General features: G+C 51.0%; 1 protein-coding gene across 2 annotated transcripts in view; it reads left to right on the top strand.

The window, feature by feature from the left end:
- Positions 1-19,999, top strand: part of LOC147712856 (acidic mammalian chitinase-like) — a 147,744-nt gene extending 127,745 nt beyond the window's left edge. Inside the window, exons 10-11 of one of the 2 annotated variants that reach the window (XR_015296025.1) lie at positions 11,608-13,655; positions 14,027-15,065. Coding sequence is in view for 1 of the 2 variants with exons in the window: in XM_086923518.1 (XP_086779644.1) it covers positions 11,608-11,737; positions 19,626-19,918 (423 nt within the window). In the remaining variant the exon portion in view is untranslated. Of the gene's footprint in view, positions 1-11,607; positions 13,656-14,026; positions 15,066-19,625 lie in introns of those variants that run through there. The other variant, XM_086923518.1, reaches the window with a different exon arrangement.
- The last annotated feature ends 603 nt before the right edge of the window (positions 20,000-20,602 follow it).

Here is a 20,602-nt window from a genome sequence, read left to right as displayed (position 1 = left end):
TCTGGCGGCGGCGGGGTCGTTGGTCAGGGAGAGGATCAGCTGCGTGTCGTCGGCGTAGGAGATTATGTTGAGGTTGTGTTGGCGTGCGATGGCCGCGAGGGGGCTCATGTAGACGTTGAAGAGAGTAGGGCTCAGCGAGGATCCTTGAGGGACGCCGCTGATGACTTTGGTGGCCTCTGACTTGTACGGTGGTAGGCGGACTCTCTGTGTTCTTCCGTCGAGGAAGGAGACGATCCATTCCAGTGCCTTCTCCTGGATTCCGACGTTGCTGAGGCGCTGCACTAGGGTGCGGTGGCAGACCGTGTCGAAAGCCGCGGAGAGGTCTAGGAGGATGAGGGCCGCTGTTTCTCCGTTGTCCATCAGGGCTCGGATGTCGTCGGTGGCGGCGATGAGGGCGGTCTCGGTGCTGTGGTTGGCACGGAATCCGGACTGCGATGGGTCGAGGGATTCATTCGTCTCGAGGAAGGCGGCCATCTGCTTGTTGACGGTCTTCTCGATGACTTTGGCTGGGAACGGGAGTAGAGAGATGGGGCGGTAATTCTTGAGTTCGCTGGGGTCTGCTGTAGGTTTCTTTAGTAGAGCGCTGAGTTTGGCGTGCTTCCAGCTCTCGGGGAAGGTGGCGGTGTCGAATGAGGTGTTGATGATGTCCCGCAGGTGGGGTGCGATGACAGTGTCGGCTTTGTTGAAGACGTGGTGAGGGCAGGGGTCGGTCGGAGATCCGGAGTGGATGGAGTTCATCATGTGGACGGTGTCTTCGGTGTTGACTGGGGTCCAGGCGCGGAGGGTGGTGGTGGGTGGCGTTGCTGCGGTCGTGGCGTGCGTCGGTTGAGTGCTGAAGCTGTTGTGTATGTCCGCGATCTTGTTGTGGAAGTAGGAGGCGAGGGAGTTGCAGAGGTCTTGCGATGGGGTGATGTCGTTGTTTCCGGCGTTGGGGTTGGACAGCTCTTTCACGATGTTGAAGAGTTCCTTGCAGTTGTGTGCGTTGTTGTCCAGTCGGTTCTTGAAAGCCGTTTTCTTGGCGGTGCGGATCAGTTGGTGGTGTTTCCGGGTGGCGAGCTTGAGGGTGGTCCTGTTGTCCGGCGTGGGTTCCTTTCTCCAGGCTTTCACGAGGGCTCTGCAGTTCTTCTTGGAGCTCTTGAGTTCGTCGGTGAACCATGGGGCTCTCTTACTGCTGGGTCTGCTGGGCGGGATCCTCAGAGGGGCGAGTTCGTCTGCACATTTGCTGATCCACTTCGAGAGGTTGTCGGCGGCCTGGTTGGGGTTCGCTGAGCTGGCCGGAGGGTGCTGGCTCAGGGAAGCGGCGAGCTGGTCGGCTGTGATCTTGTTCCAGCTTCTTCGGGCAACCTGTTGCTGGTGGTGGTGGATCGTCATTCTTCTGAAGGTGAAGTGGATGCATCTGTGGTCCGTCCAGTGGAGTTCTGTGGCGTGGCTGAAGGCGATGTCTTTGCTGGATGAGAAGATGGCGTCGAGTGTGTGTCCGGCGAGGTGGGTGGGGGTGGACACCAGCTGCTTGAGTCCAAGGTTGGCGAGGTTGTCGAGCAGGGTACTGGTGTTGCAGTCGTTGTTGTTCTCCAGGTGGAAGTTGAAGTCCCCCAGGAGGATGTAGTCAGCGGAGGGGAGGGCGTGCGGGCTGACTAAGTCGGCGATGTCCTCGCTGAATTGAGTGCGTGGTCCCGGAGGTCGGTAGATCAGGGTGCCTCTGAGGGTGGTATTCGGGTCGGTGTGGATCTGGAAATGCAGATGTTCGGCGGAGGGTGGGGTGTTGTCGGTGCTGGTCGTGATGCGGATGGTGTCCTTGTGGATGATGGCGATGCCTCCTCCCACCTGGTTGGCGTTGCGGTCCCTCCGGGTGATCTTGTAGCCTTCTGGGATGGCGATGGCGATGTCAGGCGCTGAGGAGGCGTTCATCCAAGTCTCCGTGATGAAGGCAACGTCAGGGGCTGTGGCGTCTAGGAGGTTCCAGAGTTCGATGGCGTATCTGTGGACGGAGCGGGTGTTGAGCAGGTTGCAATTGAGGTGGTTGCTGCTGGTGTTCGGCTTGGCGGGTGCTGGTGTCGGGCAGGTCCAGATGCAGGTGAACTTGCAGGTGTTGCAGCTGAAGGGTCCGTGGACGCGTCGTGGGGTGGCTCGGTAGCATCCCGGAACTCGGCCGGTGTTGAGTGCGATGAGGGTGGCGGCGGTGTACGTCAGGCGGGTCGGTCGGGGTCCTCGAGGGCCAGGGGTCCTGGCACTGGGCGCGGTCCAGGCACGGACGGGCGTAGACGGGCTTACCTTTGGCGCGCCTTCGGCGCACAATCGGCGCGCCCGCTGCGCGTTCGCACGGTCGCCATTTAAGGCGAAGTGCGCGGGTGGGCGGAGCAGCTGGGAGGCGGGAGCGGGGAGGGTACAGAAAGAAAAGGGGCGGGGTTAAGGGAGATGGCGGGAAGCGGGGAGCGGGGAGGGATGCGACGAGGGCGGCAAAAACGGCACAAGTGGGGAACAAGAAAACCAAAAAATACACTAACAATACCAGGGCAGACAGGAAGCACAGTCAGGGAACACAGGCAGCACTACAGGGCGGATCACGCCGCCCGAGGGCAGGGGGCGTGGTCACGCGGCAGAGCCGGGCAGGGAGGAACCAGGAGAGGGGGCACACGCAGCAGCTGGTGGCCGTGCGGCGCGGGGGTGTCCTAGAACTAGGTCACACTCACCCGCGTCGCACGGTCGCCATTTAAGGCCAAGTGCGCGGGTGGGCGGAGCAGCTGGGAGGCGGGAGCGGGGAGGGTACAGAAAGAAAAGGGGCGGGGTTAAGGAAGATGGCGGGAAGCGGGGAGCGGGGAGGGATGCGACGAGGGCGGCAAAAACGGCACAAGTGGGGAACAAGAAAACCAAAAAATACACTAACAATACCAGGGCAGACAGGAAGCACAGTCAGGGAACACAGGCAGCACTACAGGATGGATCACGCCGCCCGAGGGCAGGGGGCGTGGTCACGCGGCAGAGCCGGGCAGCGAGGCACCAGGAGAGGGGGCACACGCAGCAGCTGGTGGCCGTGCGGCGCGGGGGTGTCCTAGAACTAGGCTCAGCAGCCTTCCAAAACGCCTGGTAGCCAGTCCGGCCCTAGGGGCAGCAGATTATCAGTTAATTAAAGGTGCACTGCGGCGCAAATAGGGACAGTGCAATCCTATCTATAATTTGGTCCCAGGATGTTGTAAAATATCCCCTTTCTTCTGGGAACTGTATATTGAGATTAGCTCAAATACCCTTACGGCAGGGCCAGGCTGGGGACCAAAGCAGCGCTTGCAAAAATGTTCAAACCAGTGGCAATTTCACAGTTCTGTGTCGACCTTTGAGGCAGCTAGCTGTTATGACAGAATATTGTTTTTCCAAAATATTCGGACATAATATGCATACATAGACTGATGTTTGGTAAGCAGACTTCATCCACTGACTGGTCTTTTAAATTATCATTATAATTTTGCTTCCGCCCACCAGTGCAATCACGTGGGGCAATGGGTCAGCCTCCTTTAACCATTGGCTTCCTTCACTTTAAGGGACTGCACAAAGCCTGAGCGCGTTTTTCTCATTCGCTCGAAAGTAGTTCATTTTTTTTCAGTGACAATGTGTACATTTTCTTTTCTTTTTTGTCTTTTAATATTAACTTTAAAATTTCGGCTATTTAATTTGCCTACACACATTTTTTAACCTTTATTTTCTAAAGTGTTTAAGTGACATTGTGACATAGTAGCATAGCTCTCTGCAATTCGGGTGCTAGGTTTGGTGGTAGTGATTTGTTCTTGTCTCCTTCAAAAATATAAAACAATAAAATGCATGGCACAACTGAAAGGCTTGTTATAAAACCATCAATAGGTAAACAGCTGCATCAGTGAAAGTATTTTTTAGGTTTAAAGTATTTTATTCAGCACGACACACAAGGACAGACAAATAATACAAAAAGACATAGCAGGGCGGAACGCCAGAGTCCAAAAGCGGCAACAACAGGTGTCATTCTGTGGATCTCGACCGCTCAATAGTAGAAGGCATATGTCGCCTCAATGTGTCATGAACCGTTCAACAAAACCCCCCCCCAACAACCTCCCTAACTCCCAACCTCCCATCACCCACCCCCCTTCCCACCCCTCGTCCAGTGCACAGTTCCTAATAGCGGCATACATCAGAGCCTCAGTGTCAAGGATGAGCAGTCCATAGGGAGATCATGGGGCAGAGCCCCCCGGGGCCGGGAGCCGTAGAAGGCGGAGATACTTGGGACAGGTGAGTTCAGTAAGCAACAGGGAGTGAAAGGGTTGCCAGAGTTCCCTAAACTGATCCACATCACCCGCCACCGTAAGGGACATTTTCTCCATACCCAACACATGCCATATGCTGTGAAGCCAGCCGGTGATAGATGGTATCGTGGCCGTGTGCCAGTGAATTAAGATGTTCTGGACAGCGGAGCCTAGAGCTATCGCTATCTGTCTTCCCCTGCGAGACCGGAGGGGATACATTAGATCATTTGGAAGCCCCAACAGGGTATAGGCAGGGAAGCGGGGCAGTTCAATTTCGAAGTTAGAATCAATTTCATCCAACACCTCCCTCCAGTAAGGTTCCAGGAGTGGGCAGTCCGATAGTATGTGAGTGAGAGTACCTCGGTGCCCACATCCCCTCCAGCATTCATCATCTTTACTACGATCAAACTCACGCACTCATTCAGGTGTGTAATACCAGTAGGTAGAGACTTTAGTTAGCATATCTGTGAGCCCCATGTGGTAAGCTGAGTGCCTCGCTCTGTAGGATATGTGTTCCCACTCTCTAGGGCTTAGTGTCCTCCCCAACTCCCGCTCCCATCGCTCCCTCCCAGGGTGATAAAGGTGTGTCGCTGGCGGCTGCAGTAGCTTATACAAGTCAGTGATCAGTTTGGAGTCCGAAGTCCGCGTCATGAGCCAATGTTCATAGGGGAGAAAAGGCCGGTCGGCCGTCCCTCTCACCTGCGGCTGGAGAGCCCAGTGGCGAGCCTGCATATAGTGAAGTCGCTCCGTCTCCGGAAGCGAGAACTCCTGACGGAGTTGGGGAAAGGGGATAACTCCCTCCGGGCCATAAAGGTGACATAAGGCTCTACATCCCGCCTGACGCCATTTCGTAAACGCTCCCTTTTCCATCCCCGGAGTAAAGTCCGGGTTGTCCACCAGCGGGGTGAGCGGAGACGGAAACATGGTAAGACCACGCAAAACGCTAGTAGCATCCCACACTCGCAGGGGTACCCTTGTGACAAAGGAGGCATAGAGGTTTTTAGGCCGGTGCGGGCAGCGCATGAAAGGGATCTCCTGCAGGGGCCTCCCAGCTACCGACTGGTCCTGAAAGAGCCAATGCTTATCAGACTCCCATTTACTCTATTCCACAAGGTAACGCAACTGAGTAGCCTGAAAGTACTTGCGGAAATCAGGGATACCCAACCCACCAGCTTCCGGGGCCAGCAGTGAGAGAGCCCTACGCATCCTGGGTTTCTTACCCTGCCAGACAAACCGAGAAACGTCTGCCTGCAGCTGCGAGATCCATCCCACCGGTGGTTGGAGCGGCAGGGCCCGAAAGAGGTACAGTACCTGAGGCAAGACCGTCATTTTGACGGCAGCTATCCTGCCGAGCCAGGAAAAAATGCCTCGGTTCCACCGGCCCAATTCCTCCCTAATCTTGGCACCTAGAGCCCGATAGTTTGCCGACACCATAGCTGGCAAGGTAGGGGCAATCTGGATCCCCAGATATGGCACCGCTCCCGAAGACCAGAGCATGGGGAACCGCTGTTGCAGATATGTCCTAGTGTCCGATTCGAGGAAGACATCCAGCGCCACCGATTTCCCCATGTTCATCTTGAACCCTGACACAGTGCCAAAAGAGGCCAATTCCTCCATGCATGCTGGTAGAGCCGTGCGAGGCCTGTCAATGGTTAAAATAACATCGTCAGCGTAGAGGCTAATAGCGTGTGCAAAGCCTCCCATCCGGATGCCAGTCCCCATCAGGTTATCACGCATCCGCTGGGCAAACGGCTCCATGTATAGCGCAAAAAGCAGGGGCGAGAGCGGACAGCCCTGCCTGGTGCCCCGTTCAATGCCAAAAGAGACAGAGGCACACCCGTTGACCCGGACCACCGCCGACGGGCGACTGTAACAATTAAGAATCATGGAGCGGAATTTCTCTCCTATGCCTGCTTTCATCAGCACTCGTTCTAGATAAGGCCAGTGGACTCGGTCAAATGCCTTCTCCGCATCCACTGCCAACAGCATCCGTTCTCCAGGAATCCGGGAGGCCTTTTCCAGCAAATGGACTATACGTTTCGTATTGTCCACCGTTTGCCGTCCGGGGACAAAACCCGCCTGATCGGGATCGACTAGACCGGGCAGGTGGAGAGCCAATCTAGCGGCCAGGATCCCCGTATACAACTTCAGATCAATATCCAAAAGAGAGATCGGCCTATACGATCCGCACTGTGTCGGATCTTTACCGGGCTTAGGGATTACCGAGATGGTGGCTCGAAGCAGATCGGGCGGGATGGCCCCAGGTTCCGCGAAGGAGTTGAAAAGACGCGTCAGGATGGGAGCCAACGTTGTACAGAATGTTTTGTAAAATAGTGCAATGTAGCCATCCGGCCCCGGCGCCTTACCATGTTTAAGTCTGGCAATAGCGGATATCACCTCCTCAATCCGGATGTCTCTGTCTAGGTGGTCCGCCTGTACAGGCTCTAGTGAAGGCAAGGTAACCGAGCCCAGTTACGCGTCCAAGGCCTCCTCATTCGGGGGATCTCCCGTATAGAGATCTTCGTAAAACCTGCGGAAGACAGCTGCTATCTGCGCGTCTTCAGTCTCCAATCGCCCCGTCGGGTCAGAGATTTCTTTAACAAGCTGGGATTGCCTCGCCACTCGGAGCCTATTTGCCAACAACCGGCCACAGCGGTCCCCACCGGTGTAGAAGGTGTGACGCAACCGCAACGCCGCATACTCCGCCCGGTCAAGGTCCAGGGCTGCTAGAAGCTTCCGAGCCTCCTTGAGCTGCCGCCAAATTCGGGGAGCCCCCGTCCTGCGGTGGATCTGTTCTAGCTCTCTCACCCGATCCGTAAGTTCCTCTCTTTTGGCCTGCCGCGCCTTATTATCCGCTGATGAGATCGCTATAAATTCCCCTCTGACAACAGCCTTCATGGCTGCCCACTGCGTAGCTCGGTTAGTGTCCGCATTGTCATTATGGGACTGAAATTCTCGAATCACCGTCTCAATGCGAGCCACCACTTCCTTCCGTGTCACGAAGGCGCCATGTCCGAGGGCGGGGAGCCGTCGGAGGCACACTCAGCATGACCTCAACAGGGGCATGGTCCGAAAGGGAGATCACTCCCATCTCCGCTCCCGAGGCCAGCGCTTTTACCGGAGAGGTAACCAAGAGGTGATCTAACCGTGCATACGTCTTGTGCGCGTGGGAGTAATACGAGTAGTCCCTATCCGTCGGGTGTAGATGTCGCCATAGGTCAAGGAGGTCAACCTCTGCAAGTTGAGCTCTACGGTCCGCGGAGAGTTCCCCGACCTGAGGGGAGCGTTGCGCCGACCTATCCAGTGCGGAATCAAAGACGATATTGAAGTCCCCCCCGAGTATGATATGTCTATCCTGAGTAGCAGTGACCTCTTCGATCGCCGCCTGCAGAAAGCGGTCCTGCCGCTCATTGGGACTGTATAAGGACCCGATCGTAAACAGGAGACCCCCTATCTTAAACCGGTAAGCCAGTAGTCTACCCTTTTGTTCAGCGAATTTGTGAAGAATTTCCCCCCGGAAGTGCCGCGCCACCAGAATCGCCACCCCAGCCGTTTTAGTGGTGCAAGAGGAAAAGAATTGTGAATGGAACTTATGGGACCTGAGTCTGTGTGTGTCCTGTGATAGCAAGTGCGTCTCCTGGAGGAGACAAATGTCTGCCTGTGTATTCTCTAAGAGCGAGAGGACTGCCCGCCTCTTAACAGGATTATTCAAACCCCGGACATTCAGGGTCACCACCTTACACGTGGTAGGGGGCATGGGCAACGGTGGAGCAGAAAGCAACAGGGCCCCACAGCAGCAAGACTGGGAGGACAGAGGCGTAGCGTTGCATGGTGCGCAGCAAAGCACAGAGCAACAAGCAGGGACATGAAAAGCAAACCGTGCCATGCAAACCAGTGAGCATACAACCCACCCGCAAACCCACAGCCCTCAAAATGCTTCGCACCTGCCACCCCTCGCCACTCCAATGCACACACAAATCAAGAGGACAAGCCAGACTACAAATGCTATAGCTCAGTGGAAGCAACCCAAAAAGTACCGACACTGCCAGGATAACTAGAAACTCCCATGTGCACTGGACGACCCCCCCCTCCCCACCCCCAACACCCGGATCCCCCCCTCCAACCCCGACCCGACCCCTCTGAACCTCCCCAACTGACCCCGGTCCGCCCCAACCACCCCCCCTATCCCAGTCCCTTCCCTCAACTGGGACTGGCACAGCTACCCCGAACACCCCCCACCCTCCCGCCAGGAACCCCGCAAACCCAGTGTCCCAGTCCGGTCCTCGTCGGACAAGCCTGCAGAAAGTCACACAAGTGGACGTCCAGCCACCATGCACCTCTCAGTGCCCCCCACCGCCCCAGACCCCCAAACCTGCACGTCCATAGGTGCGATGTCGATCTCCCCCCGGAGTTCATTCAAGCTGTCAGAGCCACCTCAGCCACTGTAGGATCCTCGGCCCCATCCCGCACCTCAGCGTCCGGCTCCAACCGAGCCGCAGGAGAGTCCGACCTTGTCGAGGAAGCAGATGACCGCCGGCCGGGGATTGTCTGCCAACCATCTCTGGTGATACGACTCCGGCGGGGCGTGGGAGTTCCGTCCTCAGTAGCAGTGATCCCCAGCACTCCGCAGGTATCCTGAAGGGAACGCAGCTGGTGTAGGGTTCCATTCCATCGAAAGATGAGACGGAAAGGGTGTCCCCAAGAGTACTGAGTGCCATGTTCCCTAAGAAAGTCAGTCGCAATTTTAAAAGCTTTGTGCTTCTGAAGGGTGGATGCGGCCAGGTCCTGATAAAGGGCTACTCGATGGCCCCGGAATTCCAGGGAGGGTCTCCTCCGAGCCTCCTGCAGTATCCGCTCCTTCAGGGGATAGTCCGGCAAGAAGGCCAAGATATCCGGAGGGGGTGCCGAAGTCCGGCGCTGCAGGCCCACTCGGTGCGCCCTATCAATCCGGATAGGAAAGTCAGCCGACTCTCCCAACACTTCTCGAAACAGGTCTCCAAGGTACGATGCGACGTCTTCCCCCTCCTCTCGAGACGGAATGCCTCGGACACGGATGTTGTTCCTCCTGGAGCGATTTTCAAGGTCCTCCGTGTGTGACTGCAGGTCAAGCTGCTGCTCCCGAAGACGGATGACCTCTTGCTGTAGGTGCGTAATTTCCTCGTCCCTGGCATGGCCCGCATCTTCCACCGTAGCCACTCTGTCACCCAGGCCGTCCACTTCCCTCCGTATCTCACAGACCTCTCCCGCCACCTCCTGCTTGAGCGTTTGGAAGTCGTCCCTCAGCGAGCTGAAGAGGGATTCCAGGAAGGACCTCGTAACCGGCGGCTCCCCCACGCCTGCTCCCTGGGAACCACTCGGGTGAGATGGGGACGGCTGACCCCGATCCTGTCTCGTATTGTTCCTATGCAACATCTCTGGCAACGTGCGATCTCCCTTCCGTGACCCCTTATTCTGTGCCATGATGGCCGTCGAGATGCTTCTCTCGGGGGTCCAATGCCTCAGCCCCCAGTGCGGTCTCAGGACCTGGCCAGTGGCCCCACACGGAGTCTCTCCAATGACCCAAGGGGCTGGGTCGCTTCACCGCCAAAGCAAGAACTGCAGCGGGACCCGCGGCCTGCTCCTTTAGTGACCGGCCGCCCTCCAAGGCCTTTAGGTCCACAGAGCCCGCTCGCGCACTCCCCTCAGCTCCACAGGCTTCACTGTCTCGAGCTGACCGGCCCCAGCACCACCGGGGATCCCCCCTCGAGCCAGACCACGGCGGGACCACAGGGGCCACACGGAGCCCGCAACCATGCCAGGTTAGCCGTCTTCGCCCTCTCCGGGCCAGTGCAGGAGTGCGCACCTCGGCCGCCACGAGGCGGGCCAACCCAAAGGAAGCTGTCCAACTTCGCGCTAGTGTACAGGCGCAATGGCGGGCGGAAAGGCAGTAGCCAGCCCACAGCTTCTCGCCGCTCTAGGGAGCCGGTCACAGCGCTTCACCCCAGCGCTCTCCAGCCACCAAGCTCACCACAGATGATCCAGCAGACGGCTCCTTGGTCCGCTCTCCAGACCGGCGGGCTGTGAGGCCCCCGCCGCGCTGTGCCGCCGAGATCCAGGAAATAGGCCAAAGCCACGGCCTCAATTAGCGCAAGGCCCCAGGTCCGGCTCCTCCCTCGCCGCTCCGCATCAATAACCGGGTACGCCCGGAAGAGTCCTACCGGGCCGAGCAGGGGCGCCCCGAACAGGCGAGGAGGGACCACAGATCCTTCCAGAACCCCAAGGCGGCCAACCAAGAGGTCAGAGTCCGGGGCCCAGGCCCCAGCCGCGGCCTCCCGTAGATGCCGATATCAGGCTCGGTGTCGGAACCCCTCCGTCTCCGGGCCGCCCGAGGCAGACCCACTGTGCGCACCGCAAGTACAAGCGGCGAAGTCCAGGGCCAGCGGATAGGGTGGGATCTCGCTATGTGCACTCGGATCGGCGCCCAAACTCGGGCAGGGTCCGTCTCTCTCCCAGGCCGTGCACCAGGCCCTACCTTCTCCCTGTAATGGCGCCGTACCCCAGACCGGAAAAGCACCGCGGAATGCGGCAACAAGCTCACAGTCGCCACTCCATGCCTGAACACCCCCGCACCATGAATCGTAGCGTTCCGGGGGGAGAATCAGCTCATTCACGGTAGGTCTAGGGCCTCGGGACGGCGGAGCTCACTTCGAGTGCGACCACTCAGCTCGCCATCTTGGCCACGCCCGAAAGTATTTTTTAAAGTAACATTTTTATTGCATGAAGACAGTGGCTATGTTTAATGCGAGGCTTGTTTTGTTTTTATTTTTGTTTTGATTGCATCGGTTTGCAATAAGAAAGCAAAAAATACTATGATGCCAGACCTATTGACTTTGGCAGTGCTCGTTTAATAACGTGTTCACTATCCCCTTCTTCCATGCCATTGAAATGGCACCAGTGCATATGGAGCGGTTGATTAAGTTAATAATGTAAAGGGCCATTGTTGTAGTTAGTAGCTTGAATACAGAGGCCCGTCATGTCAAGTGGCTTGCGAACCAGGGTTGATTTTGTGTAGAAGGACATCAGCTTTCTTCATCACAGCGACACTCTAGATTTGGCACTCTAGCGACATCTTTGGTACTCCCTCTATCAATTGTTTCAGCATCTGCTCCATACTATATAGAAGGGCATCTAATATGGCCATCTATTCTTTGTAAATGTTCCTTCTTCATTACCAACTTCTAATGAAGGGATACTCAATAATCAAAGTGTGAAGCATTTCATTTCTGTTAGATGTATGCAGTACTGCCATATGAGGACTGAAGATGCTATTTTATTTCTTCTTGTTTGTGCTTTCTTTCATTAGGTGAAGTTCTTGAAAGAGAACGGCTTTGGAGGCGCCATGGTCTGGGCCATAGACTTGGACGACTTCGCTGGGACTTTCTGCAATGAGGGAAAATACACACTCATGGAAAAGCTGAAATCCCTTTTGGCAGGTAACATACTGTGCTGGCCTTTATTACATTATTCCAAATTGGATTCAGAAACTTCAAAGTGTCCAAAACATTTGACTGCAAGCATCTCCCAGTTTGTGGAATTTTGTTTGAATGCCTTCATTTATCACAGGGGTGATTTTTATACTTTAATTTTCAGCACTGTTGTCTCCATCCAGTATTTAGTAGTTTACTCACTTTGTTCCATTTTTCTTATAGTCTGCCGTGCATCTGCTGTGGTTTATGATCCAAACCCTAGTTAGGATGCAGTGGAGCACCACACATAGCAGCAACACAGGGAACACATTCTTAATTTGTAAAATAATAAGTGTCAGTGCCCCAAGTTTTTCTCAGAAGTACCGCCAGCGCTGCCGAATGCTTGGATTGACAAATACCAGGGCTATCTAGTCTTGATTCCATCTCATGCCTCCTTCATTCACCATGCTACACACCCTTCCTCATTATATTACTCGTGTTTTGGATCAAAGTCTGTTGAATTAAAAATAGATGTCTGTCCCCAAAAATGAGTGCTGCTAAACCCCACCTGCAGCCACCATCTCAAATTAAGCATTGGGAACAATTCACAGTTTTCACATGAGTATTGCCCTGCTAGCTACATCTAAGACACTGCACCTTGTGGATGCTCCTTCAACATCACAGCATCCATGTACTAACTGCATGTATAGCAATTGCATCAACTACCGTAAGCAATAAGTAATAATAAGGGATAAAATAGGTAATAATAATAAGTAAATAATAAGTATTACAATTAAATTAAGGCAACATTGAAAAGACTTGGGGCAAGTTTAATTGAAAATTGTATTAAAAAGGAAGGTGGTTAAGCTATGTTATTTAGGTTTCAGGTCTCTTTTAGGTGTTCATTACTTTAAATAAAATTCATTAAAAAATGAGGATTATGGTCAGACTTAGAGGCAGCTCAAAGATATTTAAAGCTAAAGCTTAGGGTTCATATTTGTCATGTGTTTATTGCATGGCCCATTGTTGTTTTCCAAATTGTTAGCCTAACAATGCACATCGTAGGCTGCTTTTTTTTTTGCACATGTAACTATATAATGCAATTTGTGCCACGTTGTATTTTCACACAGAACCTGCACATGGTTCCGTGTTTAATTATTTTCCTCAGATTTAGTCTGAACACACTAGACAAGGTCAAACAACAATGCCCATTGTTATTCTCTCTGGTCAGACTCTAGCACTTAGATTTAAAAAGAGAATGCAGCAAAATTGGTAGCCACATTGGCTTACACAGAGTTACTAGCTGACCCCCTCAGCCCAGCTCATTTCTGAATGGGACTACTACAGTGGGTACTTTATGGTCTCAAATCAATCATGGCATTAAATCTGTCTTGATGCCCAGGTTGATTTGTATTTAATTTTTAAGGAAAAGAAACTTTTAGAATCCTGCCACTCTGTAGCCCAGTTTGTCCAGTGGCCTCAAACAGTTTCTGGTCACCAAACAGAGTTCTGTCCTCCTGGTTAGTAGTCAGAATGACTCCCAGGTTTAGAACAATAGTAGCCTGCTACAGAGGGAGGTGATTCCTCCCCCTTGAAGGAAGCCACTCAGGGTGTTAGCCCAAAAGGCGAGCTTCAAAGGCATATTGCCTTTGGTTGGCAATCACACTCCTTTAGGGTTGCCCCCTTGTTCAGATAGACAGGCTGACTGAGGGAACAGAAAGGGTTGACCAGGGTTGACCAGTCCCCAAACCAGTTTTCCTGTGGGCCTGTAGCCCGAAGGCAAACACACATCAAGGATGGGCCACTAAACTCCTAACATCCAAGGAGGGGGTCTGACATCTTGGGAATGGGCAGGATAGTGCACCCTATGATTGCTAGATGCCACACATAGCAGTGAGTAGTCAGAAGGTCATAAGGCAGAGTGATCCTGGTAGCACATTGGCTAGTTATGTTATGTTATGTTATGTTACGTGCATTTGTATTGCGCACAGCTGCCCCAGCCAAGGGGCGTCCCGGCGCAGGTCAAGGTAACACGCAACAACCACAGGAAACACAACAGCTAAAGAAAAGGAAACAAGTTTAAAATAGGAAGGTTTTTATCGCCTTACGGAAGGAAAGAAGATCTTCCAACAACCGAATCTCCACCGGGAGGGAATTCCACAGTTCGGCTGCTTTGACCCGGAAGGAGCGGCCCCCGACACGACATAACTTGTATCGAGGGGTGATGGTGAGAGCTTGGCCCAAGGATCTCGGAGGTCGAGTGGGGACATACCAGGACAAGAGGCCCGTGAGAGTTTGAGGAGCCATACCTTTTAGGATCTTGACCACATCATCCCCCCAGGGCACTTTCTTCACTGTAATATGGCACCACTGGCACCCTGAACCTCAGATCACTTTGGAACTGAAAAAAAGACTGAAGCAGGACTGCCCTGTTGACCCTTGGACCTGTCAAAGAGATGCTGCACTGTTTACTGGACTACACCTGTTGCACCTTGGGTTATCAAAGAGAGGACTGTGCCTGTGGCTCTTGGCTCGAGAAAGACACTCCTGAGGTCCAGACTAAAGAAGCAACTCCACGGGCACTATTATTCGCTCTGAATTGTTAAAATCGTTTGATAAGCTATCTGCTGCAACTGGTATTCAGCACTGTCTAATCTGTCTGACTACCTGAGGCCATACACCCTTTATTGAACAAAAGAGGCTTTCCAGTTATTTCAAATGCGTAAATGAACACGTTTACCATACCTTTCTCCCTACGTACATCCTTGTAAATTTGCAACTTGTGATGCTGTCTATAGTGCTACATAGCTTGGAATTAAAGATGACTGACTCTGTGTCACCATCAATGTTTTGAACCAGTACCTGTTTTCATTTAAAAACCAAATGGATTCTGGTTCTTAAAGTTTTATCTTGATACGATCGGACCAGTTCTAAAATCCCATATTAACCAAAAGCCCAGGACGAAAGGGTTAGACCTGGCATCCTTGGTGTGGTTTTCCCCTACATTTTCGCCTACTATTTTGCTGACTTTGCTTTTGCTGGCTTTGGGACTCTGAAAACTTTACCACTGCTAACCAGTGCTAAAGTGATTGTGCTCTCTCCTTAAAACATGGTAGAATTTGCTATACACAATTGGCACATTTAATTTAGTTGTACGTTCCTAGTAAAGTGGCATTACCTATTTCCTATTTTATTTTGTAGATGAAATGTTACTAGTGCCTCTGCAGCATCGATTGTGCTACCCACTTAAGTAGCACTTTAAACATATCTCCAGTCTGCCATTAGAGCCTGTGTGTGCAGTTTTTAAACTGCCATCTCGACCTGGCAAAACAAATCTTTTGTCAAGCCCAAACCTTCCTTTTCAATACATATATACCTCTAGGGTAGGTCCTGGACTGACCAGAGACCAAGGTGCAGTGTATTACAAAAGTTAGCTTGTACTTTTTAGTTGTACATGTCCTGGTGGTGAAAAACCCTAGAATAAATGTTTCAATGCTGCAAATCCTGCCGCCTCTCACACAGAATAACATTGGAGTTACAGTATTATATTTAAAACGTAATAATTTCCAAATGGAAACGGGTAACCAGTTAATGCATGGTGGCTTTGGAATTGTAATGAAAAATCCTCTCTCATTTACAATTTCAAAAATGCCACTTTTAGAATGTTCGGTACAAAAGGGGGTGGCGAGGCACAGGGTCAGACTGATTTGCATATAGCCACGTCTGAACTGGGGTGGCAGAGTGGGCTAAAGAACGGTGATGGATTAAACCCAGATCTTTTGACTGGGTGTGAGTGTTTGATTGGTTCAGATGATCCGTCCATTACCACCCCCTTTTGTACCACTTTTAGAATGTTGGCATTTTCCTACCTTAGCCATTTAATGACTGCAGCCTGTCTCACAGGACTGGATGTAGGTGATAGTTGGGCTTTTTCTAATCCTCCTAGATAGGCACACACAATAGAGAGCTTGGCTGTACCTGGATGGGCCATCACTGGCAGGATGGGAGGGCAGAGCAGGGTACAGCCCTACCTGCACTTGAATAGATTGTTTCCTGCCTCCACACAAGTGGCTGTAACCCCCTATAGTTCGTCTGGAGACAGGACAGGGAAGGCAGAAAGCCTGTGGACTTCAGAGAGAAACTGTCACGACCGCGTATCCTCAGGATCAGGGCGATGCTATATAGGGGTCCACCTCCAGACTGCCCTATCCTCTGAAACAAAATTCACAGAGAATAAGGAAATCAGGTGAGGGAAAAAAGGCCAGGAAGGGACAGGAACGGGACAGGAGGCTGAAAAGAGAGAAAAAACCAAGAAGAACAAACATACATTAGTACATTATACTACTAACTACTCTCAGTATTTCTCGCTAAAACACCACCTACCATGTGCACTGGCTAAGCTTTCCTTTCCTTCCCGGTAGGTAGTGTGTAAGCCTTCTTCAGTGTAAAGCGCACTACTCTGGAAGACAATGAACAAGGTCAATATCAATTTAACCGCTTCACCCCCAGACACTCTTCCCATGCGAATACTCACACACCTTCCGGCCTTCCTGGGATCACCAAACTAAAAGTCCTTATAACCCTAAGTGAATCCAAGTGAAAAGAAAATGAGTGCTCCAAAAAACTACCAAATGAGTCTTTAACCTTTTCTCAAAAAAACACTAGGCATATCCATAGTCCAGTGTTCACTATTCTACAATCCAGGTTTGTCTTTGTATAATGTTCCAAGTCTTAACAAATCGCAGCAAGCTTGATTATAGCAAACAAGTTCCTTTTACTTTAGCGTCTTTTCCAAGAACGCACTAGCTCTCACGTTCCAGTGATACAACAACTCACGGATCGGTGTATTGCAGCGAGTCCAATCCGTCACTTCACTCGCGGAAGCTCGAACACCAGCCGGTGTCGGGATCGCTTTCAGCAGCCGCTGAACGCTCTGAAGGAGAGCAATAAACTCCCCGCTCGGGTTCTCTCGGCCGAGGGAACCAAACAGTGGAAAAACCGCCACAGGAGTCAGCAGCCTTTCCCCGCCACACACGCCGGGAACTTCCTACCGGCCACTCAGGAAAAGCAGACGAACTCCAGGACACGCAGCAGCCGCCGCATGCCCCAAACAACTCTCACAAGGTCCGCCCAAGTCTAAACACAGCCTAGGCAAATAATCCAGGGTTCGAAACTCCGAAGAATCAAACAAAATCACGTACACCGCTCTCCGGGAGGCAGGCCAGTAAATAGACTTTGGCTCCTCCCTCACGCTAAGCCTTCTGGTAGTTGTGGTTCTGATGACAGTTAGTTACACGCCAGAAGAGGTAGTTGCCCCTCCGTAGTCCTGCTCATGACAGAAACCTCTAGAAGCTTTTCCCAATTCAAAGGAAGGACTGCTGCTCTACAGGACTGCCAATGTGAAGGACTGCTGATCTGCTGTGCTGACCTGCTGTTCTACTGCCTGGGTGAGAAGGACTAAACAGCATCTGTTGAACCCAGGAGCCCAGAGTGACTCCAAGGACTAGTTGGCTGACCTCCTGACTAGAGCCTCCGGACAGAAGGCTCAAACAACCTTGAACCAACACCTGGACTCTGCCATCCGTTAGTCCTACCCTGCCAAGTGGTGCCACCTCAGCCCTGGACCCTTGGAAGTATGCCAGAAGGTGATTTGCCAGCCCATCTATGGATCCAGCAGAACTAATGCATCACCTCTGCTGCGCAGCGCAAACCCAAGAAGAACCGAAGCATCGTCGCTGCTGCGAGGATTCTTTCAGCACAAGGACTCCGCATCAACCACACAGCCCTCATCAGAATCACCGCTGATTAATGCTTTACTGGCGAAGGCACATGTATCGCAAATCTCTTGCTGACTGCAGTTTCGACGTTGATGCAGGCTAGTAGCTCTTTGGAACCGACGAAAAGTTTTAACTGCGCAACACATCCGCCATGCCGGACTTCTCATTCCAGGCCCTTGTCAATGTAATGCTCGACAAGGATGCAGGACCTCACATTGTAGCTACGCAGCTCCTCGGAACCGCCGCATCACCTATGCTCTGCGATGCATCCCCAACTCCGAACCTTGCAATGCTCTCCAACTAAGATTTACGGTACTCTAGTTCAGTTGGCCTAACTGAATCCCTACAGCTAGCCTGCGTTTCATCACGGTCAGCCTGAACTTGTGACTTTGTCTCATCTGGTGCAACCAGATATCCACAGTTGGAATTTTTTGCTTGTTCGTGCTATTTTCAAAGCAATCTTCAAAATTGCATATCTTTGGTTCTACTGATGTGATTTTTGTCGTCTTGGTCTTGTTTTATTTTTTAAAATGTACTCTATGTTTCTAAATTGCTATGGAATTTTTCTTGTGATGTATTTCACTTTATTACTGTCTGAAGAGCTGAATATATACCCTACACGTTGCCTCCAGGTTACACCCGACTGCTATGGACAAAGCTACCAGAGGGTTGTGCACAGGTTAATTTGGGGTGCCTCATCCTGACAAGGATTGTGCTTGCTGCCAGTAACCCATTTTCTCACAAGAAGCGTTATAGTTCCTGTCACCTCTCAAATTGATTTGGTACAATCATGAGACACCCAGTGATAATACAGAAAATGGGATTAAATCAATATATGTAAGGGGCCCAGGGCCAATGACTGTCTTAGTGAATGAGAGAAACAAGGGTTAGTAAGTCAAGGTCCTTAGGCCAAGGATTTGACAAACTGCAACAGTAGTGATATTTTGCATATGAAAGAGTCTGTTCAAGGGGATTACATTAAATGGGGTACACAGATCCTATTGTACATACATTTGTTTATTACCATCTGATATCCTAAGGTGTCTTTGTAAAAACCCTTTAAGTATAGTTCCTATGAGAGTAAGGCATGGTGTAACTTGTCACTGCAGTATTACAGGTAGGGTGTGATTTCCAAAGGTATTTGGACCCGTAAGTCGTACACAAATAGATCAATTTACAAGAATAAACTTAAGTTTGCTATTCATAAAAAATGATTTTAGACTCATAAGTAGATTTAATCACACCTAAAATGACATAATCGGGTATTGTAACTCTCCTTGTGAACAACTCTGCTTACAGGGTGGGCCATTAGCTGTTACATTTTGGTGAAAAACTGACAACCTTGAAAGTTTGTGGGTATTGCGAAACATTTTGTGGGCACATTATAACAATGGATATGATTCGAGACTTACTCCTACCAAAGGCAAATATAATTCCCTATCTAAGGTAGACATTTTCGTGGAACACTCCAAAACAGCTGTGACTGATGCAGGTAAGGGTGGGATGAGTCGACAGATGACGACGAGGTAAAATAAAAGAAAAAACAATTACCTGGCACTCGTCACATTGCCGAGTCGGTGATGCCGTGAGTGGAAAGTACGTGGTTTTCTTTTTTTACATTTTATTTTATATCGTTGTATCTTTCAATTCCCCGTCCACCCTATCCCCGGCCCCACCACACTTACCTGCACCAGCCGCGGCTGCTCCCAAATATAGCAGGGCGTATCTAAATGAGTTTCGTTAAGGATAAAAAATAATTTCATTCAGAGATACAAAAGTTTAGAAGTCCATATACGTTTAGGACTACATAAATGTTCAGGTACTGGACATATGCATGTGTAACCTACTATACATGGGAGTAACATGGAATTTGTGAAGAAATCCATAATTAATCCTTTGAATCAGAAACTGTTGCAGATTTCTGGGAGATGTGCTGGAATCATCTAGAATGTCATGGTACTCAGATCCTTAGTACAAATGTAAGTGTGATCATAGGGATGTACATTCTCAACTCTATTTTGTGAGTGTACAACATTTTCAACTATATTATGTGAATCGGACCCAAACGTTTATGAAGTAGATCTGTTGTGTGATTATACGTCATGTTTTACATTCAGTTTGTGAATTTTTGTCTTTAGGTTCAGACCATACTTGCCCAGAAGACCCAAATCCAACATCTCCTCAACCTTCAACTCCTGGAGGAGGCACAACTCCCCCAACAAATCCTCCAACTCCTACGCAACCCACGGAACCTCCTACTGAAGACCCATCTGTGGATTCAACTTTCTGTAAAGACAAAGCAGATGGATTCTACACAAATCCCATCAACCCTCACAACTTCTATTTGTGTTCTGGAAAGCTGACCTATTCCATGACCTGTGGGGATGAACTAGTGTTTGATGACAGCTGCAAGTGCTGCAACTGGCCGTGAACAAAACATCTCCGACGCAACCCAGGACTGTGGATGCTGAACGATCCACCAGGCCAAGAATAAAGTAGAGCCTTGCACTTGCTTTGCGTTCATGTCTTTTCAATCATGGAATGGTTTCTGTGTTCTTTCCAATGCCATAACAAATGCCAAGGTGGGAAAGTGAATGCCTAAAAACGATGAAAATAACCTTATGTAAAAGGCAGTGATGACAACTTAGAGGTGGGCCATGTTCGAGGCAGGAACATGACTCTTTGGCTCACTGAAGCCTGTGCTCCTATCCTCATGACTTTTAGCCGTGGCCCTCACAGCACACATGCAGCTACTGAACTTCTTGCAAGTCCAAACCTCAAAAGATATCGATTTTTTGGTCCTGCAGCACTTATCTTGCAAGTTGTCCCGTCAATGTTCTAGAAAATCACAAGTTCGGGAAGAGTTTCAGTTGGGCTTTTTTAATATTTGGGCACTTTCAACAGTGCCATACTTATTGTGGAATAATATTACCAGTACCACATCATCCATAGCAGCACACCATTAGCAGCACTACACTTTCAAGTGTACTCCTCCAATACCAGTTGCCAGCCAGATGGGTGCATCATTAAAAACAGTGTCACGCCACTGACGGTCCCACAACAACAACAACCTTAAAACAATAGTGCTGACCTCTCAAATGTACCCTGTTTTCAA

The sequence above is a fragment of the Lissotriton vulgaris genome, chromosome 5, assembly GCF_964263255.1.
Source record: "Lissotriton vulgaris chromosome 5, aLisVul1.2, whole genome shotgun sequence".
NCBI lineage: Eukaryota > Metazoa > Chordata > Amphibia > Caudata > Salamandridae > Lissotriton > Lissotriton vulgaris.
This window is presented reverse-complemented; position numbering and strand designations above follow the sequence as displayed.